This window comes from Borostomias antarcticus (assembly GCF_949987555.1).
Source record: "Borostomias antarcticus genome assembly, chromosome: 14".
NCBI lineage: Eukaryota > Metazoa > Chordata > Actinopteri > Stomiiformes > Stomiidae > Borostomias > Borostomias antarcticus.
The window spans coordinates 19,381,014-19,391,731 of NC_140247.1; the positions used below are offsets into that span (position 1 = coordinate 19,381,014).

Consider the following 10,718-nt stretch of genomic DNA (forward strand, 5'->3'; position numbering starts at 1 on the left):
CAGTAAATGGTAAATGGACTGCACTTATATAGCGCTTTTCCACCTTAGTGGCACTCAAATCGCTTTACAATGGCCTCTCATTCTCCCATTCACACACCAATGGCGGTAGCTGCCATGCAAGGTGCTAACCTGCTCATTGGGAGCAATTTGGGGTTAGGTGTCTTGCTCAAGGACACTTCGACATGTGGACAGTCGGAGCTGGGATTCGAACCACTGACCCTTCGATCACTGAACGACCCGCTCTACCAACTGAGCTACAGCCGCCCCATTACACACACTGTCTCTCTCTCTGACCCACACAGACATACAGAGACACACACACACACACAGGCGCGCACGCACACACACACACACACACAGGCAGGGGAGGGAGAGGGAGAGAGAGAGAGGGACTGGATACAGGCTAGGTGGAAGTGGAGGGCGTGACACACAAGCATCAAGCATCAAACCCCTCAAATTGCTTGAATACAACATGAATGCATTGTTCAACTTCATCCTGAATCAGAAGTCACCAGTGTTGAGTGTGAGTCGTCAGTTGATTGCTTCCCCCTCTGTAGAGTATCGGTCCCAGCTACATCAGTGCTCACCAAACTCTGACTAAATCAATCAATCAATCAATCAAAGCTTTATTTGTATAGCGCATTTCATACCCAGAGGCAACACAATGCGCTTTACAGAGAAAAAGGGAGGTGGGCATACGACCCACCTCTACATATCCCAGAGGGAAGCAAAAAAACAGTAATCACCCGGGGGCCAGATAAGCTGTAAAAATTCTTCCCTGACCCCTCTCAACAAGTCGATTGAGCAAGCTCCAGGAGTATGTTTGTCTACCGGCTAAGAAGATTTATAAAGCAATACATTACATTGAATTACACTTTCAGAGTAAGAGAGGCTAAAAAAGCATCATAGGAGAGACATGGCAAATACTGGTGTGTGTTTGCTATGGCCCAGGCCTAAAGCCGGAAGTGGGCTGGTGTATGTCCGTGTGTACGTGTGACTAAAGGGTCATTTGTACTTCATATCACTCTTTCTCTTTCTGGAGACATTCATCCTGGTAATTGTGCTGTAGAGTTCCATCCACAAAATGTCTGCGTAACATGATGGATAATTCTGAATAACCTGGAGATTGGAATGATAGAGGATGCGAGACTGTCTCCATCTGTATATTTTCACTGATATAATCACCACTAAACACGTGATGAACAGGAAGTAAATGACACACATGATTTGCAGGTGATGTATAACAGGATATGTTAACAGATGTCTCTTGTATGAATTGAACACCATGATGTAATTGCAAAAATGACAGTGGCATCTTAGCGCATACCAGATTGCGCAATATTACCCTGACCATTGCACAAGCGGTCCTTATAACCACTAAATGGATAGGCCAGCGGCATGAATATGTACAATAATGAGTTATGAGCTTAAATTGGTATTTGACTGATATTTAAAGTCAGTCAGAGTTAAAGTCACATCCTCTGTAATTGGAGCACAGCAAAAGACAGGCCTAAAGGGATATGAATGAACAGGAAAGATAGAAGGTTTCAGCACGATGGACAGCGACACAGCTAATGGTGAAGCTGCAATGCTGGTAGAGCTTAAACTGTTTCAGCTGAAGTAATTTTAATCTGATCTTCAACTATTACATCATTATTGACATGATCTCATGAAATTTATCCTACAAAGAATAACAATCTCAGGGGAAACACTTGAAAATTTAATTAAGAAACACATGCCACTAACCTGATAAATAAACTCCCCAGTTTAAATATAATTTCATAAAAGGACTAGGTTTGCATGTCAGTAAACTCACCTCCAGTGGAGAATCTGGTTCGTCTAAGATGCTCTTTTCACTCTGAATCCGCTGCATGGTCCCTGTCAAGCTGGGGTCCATTATCAGGACGTTCTGACTACCGGGTCTGGAGAACTTACAGTCACTCTTTCTGGAGTCAGTCGTCCTGCACACCTCGTAATTGTACACGTGCTGTAGAGTTCCTGTTCCCAGAGTGTCTGCGTAACGCGGTGGATAATACGGAATAACAGGGAGATTGGAATGATAGAGGATGCGAGACTGTCTCCATCTGTATATTTTCACTGATATAATCACCACTAAACACGTGATGAACAGGAATGAAACTACAGCCAAAGCCAAGACTAAGTAAAAAGTCAGGTTGTCATTGTACTCCTTGTCGTGCGTAAAGTCAGTGAACTCCGAGAGCACTTCAGGGAAGCTGTCGGCCACCGCCACGTTAACATTGACTGTAGCTGAACGAGAGGGCTGCCCGTTGTCCTCCACTACAACAGTGAGCCTTTGTTTCACAGCATCTTTATCAGTCACTTGGCGTATAGTTCTTATTTCTCCATTCTGTAAGCCCACTTCAAACAGAGCCCTGTCTGTGGCTTTCTGTAGTTTATATGAGAGCCAGGCATTCTGTCCAGAGTCCACATCAACAGCCACCACTTTAGTGACCAGATAGCCCACATCTGCTGAACGAGGCACCATTTCAGCCACCTGAGAGCCGCCAGTCTGGACTGGGTACAGAACCTGAGGCGCGTTGTCATTCTGGTCTTGGATGAAAATATTCACAGTCACGTTACTACTGAGTGGAGGAGAACCACCATCTTGTGCCTTGATGACCAGGTTAAATTGTTTAATCTGTTCATAGTCAAAGGAGCGCACCGCATGTATGACTCCACTCTCTGCATTAACAGAGACATAACCAGATACCGGAGTCCCGCTGACGTCAGTATCTTCCAGAATATAGGACATACGGGCATTCTGATTCGCGTCAGGATCTTTAGCGCTGACCGTCAGTATAGACACGCCAGGAGAGTTATTCTCCACAATATGAGAGTTGTAAACGCCTCGTGGAAACACCGGGGCATTGTCGTTGACGTCAGACACCTTCAGGTGAAAGATTCTCCTACTTGAGAGAGGCGGAGAGCCTGCGTCACTGGCCACTACGGTGATGTTATATTCTGACACAAGCTCACGGTCTAATATGGCGTCAGTTACCAACGTGTAGTAATTTCTTAAATTTGATTTGATCTTAAAAGGGATGTTTTGGTCTAAACTGCAGCTCACCTGTCCGTTTTCTCCTGAGTCCAGGTCTTTAACATTAATAATGCCAATGGTTGTACCCGGAGGGGAGTCTTCAGATATCGGACTAGTGAATGACATGACGCTTATGATAGGGGTGTTGTCGTTGACATCGGTCAATTCAATAACAACTTTACTGGAGTCCGTTAAAGCTCCCTGGTCTGTAGCATCAATTCTAATTTCATATTTCTTGTCCTTTTCATAATCCAACTGTCCTAAGAGTGATATTAAACCAGTAGTCTTCTCAATAGCAAACATGCGGTCTAAACTGCCTTGCATGTTTGAGAGAGAATAATATATCAATCCATAAGATCCACTGTCAGCATCCGTCGCATTCACAGTGGTGATATAAGTGCCTTTTGGGGCATTTTCCATCACAGTAGCTGTGTACACTGACTGGTTAAATACAGGAGCATTATCATTAGCGTCTAGGACAGTGATATCTATATTTAGTGTACCAGATCTTTGCGGATTTCCTCCGTCAACAGCAGTCAGCTTTAAAGCCAGACGAGGATTCTCCTCTCGATCTAGCGGTTTCTGTAAAATCATTTCTGCATACTTACTACCGTCGGCGTTAGAATGTTGTTTTAAAATAAAATTATCATTAGGTGATAATATGAAATTCTGCAGACCGTTCAACCCTACGTCCGGATCATGCGCAGTTGCTAGGGCAAAGCGTGCACCAGCAATAGCGGATTCACCGATAGTTAACGCTATATCATTTTGTTGAAACGTAGGAGGGTTATCATTCACGTCTAATACTTCAATAGTAATATGATGGAGCTCCATAGGATTTTCTAAGATCATTTCAAAGCTGAAGCTACACGGTGTGACGTCGCCACAAAGCTGCTCTCGGTCTATTCTCTCACTCACGACTAGAATCCCTTTGTCTGTCTTCAGCTCCGTGTACTGAACGCTCTCTCCCGTCACGATACGGGCCCGACCCGCACGGAGCCTTTTCAAATCTATTCCCAGGTCTTGAGCTACGTTACCGATAAGCGAACCTTTCTTCATCTCCTCTGGGATAGAATACCGGATTTGTCCGTTGACAGTGTGACTGAAAAACAAGAGAAAAAAAAGCACTTGCCATCGAATTCCCTGGTAAAAACGCCATTTTACGCACAGCGGTTGAGGAAACATGTCGAATGCCATTGCAGTCAAAATGAGAAAAATATACAGCAAATGAAAGACAGTATGATGTATCCAATGAGAAAATGAAAGATGAAGAAGATAATAGTTCCGAGTTTTGTCTTCCTCTTGAATGCAGCTATGAGTACACTATAGATGAGAGCGAATGTCAAGCCGCACCTCGTTTGAAGCACAGACTGTTTCCCTCTCTCTCATATAGCAGAGAACAGGGGAGGAGAACACTGACTGAACACTGCAGAGAAATTATTCTACTGATCAACAGCGTCCCTTAGAGTCCAAAACATGAACACCACTGTTCAGGAGGACGAGAAGCTGTAAGCCTACACGGAGTACCCTAACATTAAGAGGGATCCTACAACATCACAAGGCCTAACCCTAACCGTGTAGACGACAGAAAATGCAGTAAAACATACAAAAACAACAAAAATACAAGTTGTATAGAAAGGGATTTTGTGTTAATTAAACGCACTTGAGAAGTGCCTCCACAAAGAACACTCTGACGCACGCTCAAGATGAGTGTGCATTATAGTGTAGCTGTCCAACTTTCCATGGTGCTGAATACTGCTGAATTTGCTGATGTATAGGTGCCATCCTACCTTACAGAACAAGACATGCATGGGCGATTTTATAGGGGGGGCAGGGGGGCAAGTGCCCCCCCTGATTGGCCAGCCCAACTCTGCTCAAATTCTAAAAAATATATATATATATATATATATATATATTTTTTAAACTAATTAACACAATTATTAAATACATAATTGTGGTTTGTACCAGTTTGTGTTAGGTCATCATTCAATTTAAAAGTGTATTTATTACTTAAACTAGGCTACCTTAATAAAAAAAAAATCATAATCCACCAATGGCACAACTCGTCCGTTGACCTCAACTATTTCCGGTTTGATCTGTTACCGCAAATTTTTTTTATCTGACTGTACTGCTCAGTGCTCAACAAGCTACAACTAGCCAACATGCTCACAATGGCGAAAAGAGCTATAAAAACAATTGACCACTTCTTCATAAAAAAAGAAAATAAAACTGGCAATGCTAATGAAGAAGCTACCACTCGAAATGACACAGCAGCAGGTGCAATCGAATGCAGAAGTGCAATCGAATGCAGAAGTGCTCCAGAGGCTATCGAAGCTAGTATAGCACCTTCACCACATGGATGTATTAATAGAACGGCGAGGAAGCTAGCACCAGCAGGCAGTGGCAGTTTGATGTTGTGATGTTGGGTATGGCCTAGTGCTCGTCATGTGTATTGACATGCTTGTGGTGTCTAGATGAAGTTTGAAACGTTGTGCATATTGAATTGTCATACGGATTTCTTATTAGCATACTGTTCACAACTGGCATTCTTTGTAAGTAGATGGGATGGGATGGCAGAAGTTTTTTTTTTTTCTCACGTCAAAATGTTGCCCCCCCTACTCTCAGAGGGTAAAATCGCCTATGAAGACATGGATACAATATTTCAATAATAACAAAACAAAAGCAATAAACACGCAAATAATCTACCTCAATGCAGTGTAATTTCCAAGGAATATACAGTTATTAAAGATATGAAAATATTAATTGAGTCTACAGCAGTTCATTATGACAAAAGAGGCGCTGTCCGCATTACATGGTGCTGAAAGGCTCTTTTGAAACTCGGACACCGCAGAGGATTGTTCATGATCGATTATGCAACGCATGCTACAGCAAGCAACAAGTGAGACTAGAAATGAAAATAGAAACATATTCTACATTTCTGTTTTGAAAGCGGGAAAAGATACCAGTAAACTCACCTCCAGCGGAGAATCTGGTTCGTCTAAGATGCTCTTTTCACTCTGAATCCGCTGCATGGTCCCTGTCAAGCTGGGGTCCATTATCAGGACGTTCTGACTACCGGGTCTGGAGAACTTACAGTCACTCTTTCTGGAGTCAGTCGTCCTGCACACCTCGTAATTGTACACGTGCTGTAGAGTTCCTGTTCCCAGAGTGTCTGCGTAACGCGGTGGATAATACGGAATAACCGGGAGATTGGAATGATAGAGGATGCGAGACTGTCTCCATCTGTATATTTTCACTGACATAATCACCACTAAACACGTGATGAACAGGAATGAAACTACAGCCAAAGCCAAGACTAAGTAGAAAGTCAGGTTGTCGTTGTACTCCTTGTCGTGCGTAAAGTCAGTGAACTCCGAGAGCACTTCAGGGAAGCTGTCGGCCACCGCCACGTTAACATTGACTGTAGCTGAACGAGAGGGCTGCCCGTTGTCCTCCACTACAACAGTGAGCCTTTGTTTCACAGCATCTTTATCAGTCACTTGGCGTATAGTTCTTATTTCTCCATTCTGTAAGCCCACTTCAAACAGAGCCCTGTCTGTGGCTTTCTGTAGTTTATAGGAGAGCCAGGCATTCTGTCCAGAGTCCACATCAACAGCCACCACTTTAGTGACCAGATAGCCCACATCTGCTGAACGAGGCACCATTTCAGCCACCTGAGAGCCGCCAGTCTGGACTGGGTACAGAACCTGAGGCGCGTTGTCGTTCTGGTCGACCACAAACACAGTGACAGTCACGTTGCTGCTCAGGCTAGGGGAGCCTCCATCTTGAGCTTTCACCACAAACCTTAGTTGTTTAATCTGCTCATAGTCTAAGGATCGAACTGCATGTAAAACTCCTGTTTCTGCATTAATGGATATATAGGTAGAAACAGGGCTTCCATTGATCTGCGTGTCCTCAAGGAGGTAGGAGACTCTAGCATTTTGATTCCAATCAGAGTCCTGCGCGCTCACTGTAAATATGGACATTCCAGGTGAGTTGTTCTCTGTGACGTAGGCAGCATAGTTTCCCTTATCGAATAATGGTGCATTGTCATTGATATCAGAGATTCTTAGGTGTAATGTTCTGGTGCTAGAGAGAGGAGGTGAACCTGAATCAGTTGCTGTTATGGTAATATTATATTCCGATGTCGATTCTCGGTCAAAGGCTATATCTGAGATCAAATTATAATAACTAGTTAATGAAGTCTTGACTTTGAATGGCAGTTTCGGGTCTATGGAACAAAGGATTTTTCCGTTTTTCTCTGAGTCAGCATCTTTTACATTAATAATAGCAATCGTGGTGCCTGGAGGAGCATCTTCAGACACGGGGCTGGAGAAGGACATGACGTTTATTACCGGAGCATTATCATTAACGTCAGTAACTTCAATCACCACTTTACTTGCGTCTGTTAAACCGCCCTGGTCTTTTGCCTCGACTCTGATTTCATATTTTCTATCTTTCTCAAAATCTATTTCCCCCGAAACGGATATGATGCCTTTCGTTTCATCAATGCTGAATATGTCGTATAAATGTTCTCTCAGATTAGAAAAAGAATACGCAACCAGGCCGTTTGATCCGCTGTCAACATCACTTGCATTTACAGTTGTGATGTAGGTGCCTTTAGGGGCGTTTTCCATCACCGTAGCCCTGTACACGGACTGGTTAAATACAGGAGCGTTATCATTGGCATCTAGGACAGTAATATCTATATTTACTGTACCAGATCTCTGAGGATTTCCACCATCTACAGCGATCAGCTTTAAAGAAAGACGGGGATGCTGTTCTCTGTCTAACGGTTTCTGAAGCACCATTTCCGCATACTTACTACCATCTGGATTTGCATGCTGTTTCAGAATGAAATTGTCGTTCGGACTTAAAACGTAGCTTTGTAAACCGTTAACTCCTACATCAGAATCCTCTGCATTGGCCAAACCAAAACGCGAACCTAAAGTAGCCGATTCGCTTATTTCGAATTTGATTTCATTGTTCCGATATAGAGGAGCATTGTCATTTATATCAATAATCTCAACTGTTATACGGTGGAGTTCTAATGGATTTTCTAAAATCATCTCAAAGCTGAAGCTACACGGTGTGACGTCGCCACAAAGCTGCTCTCGGTCTATTCTCTCACTCACGACTAGAATCCCTTTGTCTGTCTTCAGCTCCGTGTACTGAACGCTCTCTCCCGTCACGATACGGGCCCGACCCGCACGGAGCCTTTTCAAATCTATTCCCAGGTCTTGAGCTACGTTACCGATAAGCGACCCCTTCTTCATCTCCTCCGGGATAGAATACCGGATTTGTCCTGCCACAATTTGACTGAAATACAGGAGAAAAACAAGCACTTGCCATCGAAGTCCAGACCGCAAACGCCATTGAGAAAACCATTTGAAGGCCATTGCAATAAAAAAAATGTATGAATCCAACAATATGAAGTTCGTATGACGTATCCAATGTTAATATGAAAGCAGATTTTAGAGAATAGACTGTAGATTTTTTTTTAAATCTCTTGAAGGCTTTGAGAGAAGAATATGGATGAGAGCGAATGTCAAGCCGCACCTCGTTTGAAGCACAGACTGTTTCTCTCTCTCTCTCTCTCTCTCTCTCTCTCTCTCTCTCTCTCTCTCATATAGCAGAGAACAGGGGAGGAGAACACTGACTGAACACTGCAGAGAAATTATTCTACTGATCAACAGCGTCCCTTAGAGTCCAAAACATGAACACCAATAAAGACAATGGAACCCATGTAGAGTTACATGGAAACAAGAGAAGAGACGTCGCATACTGCATCAAATCGATCTATATTATATTTGAATCTATATAATACCTTTCAATGCTACAGTAGTCAAATAATAACAGATATACAGAATACATGTAAAATGGATTAGACATAATAATAAAAAAAATGAAGCAGTTATCCCAGAGTGCATTACAGGTGCATTACAGTGTGTAGCACAAGCCCCTGTTCAGTCACATGAATGAGGCGCTGTCCATATTTGAGTGGTGCTGAAAAGCTAAAATATCACCTCAAAATGCCTTTGAAAATGTAAAATGCAGAATACTGTATAGCAATATGGATAAACTCACTTCTAGTGGATAATCTGGCTTGTTTAAAATACTTTTCAATCTGTATCTGCTGCCCAGTCCCTGTTAAGACTGGGTCCATTATCACGTTCTGACTACCGGGTCTGGAGAATTTACAGTGACTCTTTCTGGAGTCAGTCGTCCTCTATGTCTTCACTGATATAATAATCACTTAACAGAAACAGAAATGAAACTACTCCCAAAGCCAAGACTACGGTAAAAGACAGGTTGTCATTGAACTCCTTGGAACTCAGTGAACTCAGAGAGCACTTGAGGGAAGCTGTACGGTAAAAACTATAAACTTGATAACCATTGTCGTGGACATTTCTGTGACAAAGCATTGTTCAGGAGAGAGTTCAATGCCCACGTTCTAAGTTTTACAAAGTTTATTACATGCAAGCACACAAGCAGCACATTAGCCTCATACAATACACACAAACAGCACAATAACATAGATACACCCCCAATAACCCGTCTGGAGAAGGGGACCGCCAAATCTCAGTTCTTCATGCACACAGCAGTCTGCAATGTGAGAAATGGCGGCTCAGATGTGCGGTTACAGTAAGATTCATACAGTCAAAGAGAGCGACCTTGGTGGCTGGTCATCTCCCCCCCAGACCAGGTGCATTCCTGTTTTGTCGTCAGAGAGAACTGGTAAGGTGGGGGTACGAGTAGAGACACTTGCTTCTACAAAAACATAAGATTACAGAGTAAACAATAGTCCTTTATAGCCAGGGAAGGAGAGGCCAGCTCTAACTGGCCAAAACAACGCACAGTCTGTTAAATTACTTCAACTCAAGTCTTAATATGTTAAGGGGTTCAACTAAGATCTAATAATGCAGAATTTCCATGACACCACTATGTTCAAATGGAGAGTTTATAGGCTGTCATAATGCTAATGTAGCTAGCGGCTGGTCAAATACACTGCAGAACAAAGTCACATTTTTGTTAGTTACAGGAGGGGAGGTCCTTGGGAGTAAACAAGGCACCCCAATTCGTTAATAAGGGAACAGAGACATGAATCCAGTTCGATAACATCCTGAATTGATTTAAATGAATAGAGATGATGCTGGAAAAAAACATAGCATAGAGAATGGAGTTGAGGTTGAATACCATGGGTACTGTTCAATGCTTGTAAGTTAGCATGTTTGATCTAAGAGAGCAGTGTGGCTATACTTGCCGTAGTAACACAATTAGGGCAGGGTGACAAGCTGGAGAGGGGGACACTACCACCCCAGCAGTCTCAGAACAAAGGCACAGTGTGAGTCTGGGAACACATGCACAGCAAATACACAGCAAACACACAGCAAACATGATAAACACATGACAAACACACAGAAAACCTGGCAAATAAACAGCCAGCACACGGCAATCAGAACAAACTGTGATCCTATGTGTTCTACAGTGATTGATCAAGTACACTTCACACACCACCTGCAGTGTAAGATGAGGCCCAGGAAACCAGACTACCCCCTCTCTGCACCGGCACCCCCACTCCAAAACAAAGCACAAAAAAGAAGATAAATGATATGAGTATTGGCCAGTTGGTTCAAATGAAAGGCAGCACACATAGCAA

At 43.0% G+C, this 10,718-nt stretch overlaps 1 protein-coding gene and 1 pseudogene across 2 annotated transcripts; both read right to left on the bottom strand.

Moving 5' to 3' along the window:
- Positions 1-1,741: 1,741 nt before the first annotated feature.
- Positions 1,742-6,114, bottom strand: LOC311317501 (protocadherin gamma-A11-like; the record flags this gene model as incomplete). The annotated part of the gene is made up of 2 exons (XM_084448576.1): positions 1,742-4,201; positions 6,034-6,114. 2 exons carry the CDS (start codon positions 6,112-6,114, stop codon positions 1,742-1,744), a joined length of 2,541 nt encoding a protein of 846 aa, XP_084304702.1.
- Positions 6,115-6,169: 55 nt separating this feature from the next.
- Positions 6,170-8,334, bottom strand: LOC311317502 (protocadherin gamma-A3-like; annotated as a pseudogene). The gene is made up of 2 exons: positions 8,194-8,334; positions 6,170-7,086 (listed from the first exon to the last, which is right to left on the bottom strand). The product of its transcript is annotated as a protocadherin gamma-A3-like (transcript).
- Between the last annotated feature and the right edge of the window lie 2,384 nt (positions 8,335-10,718).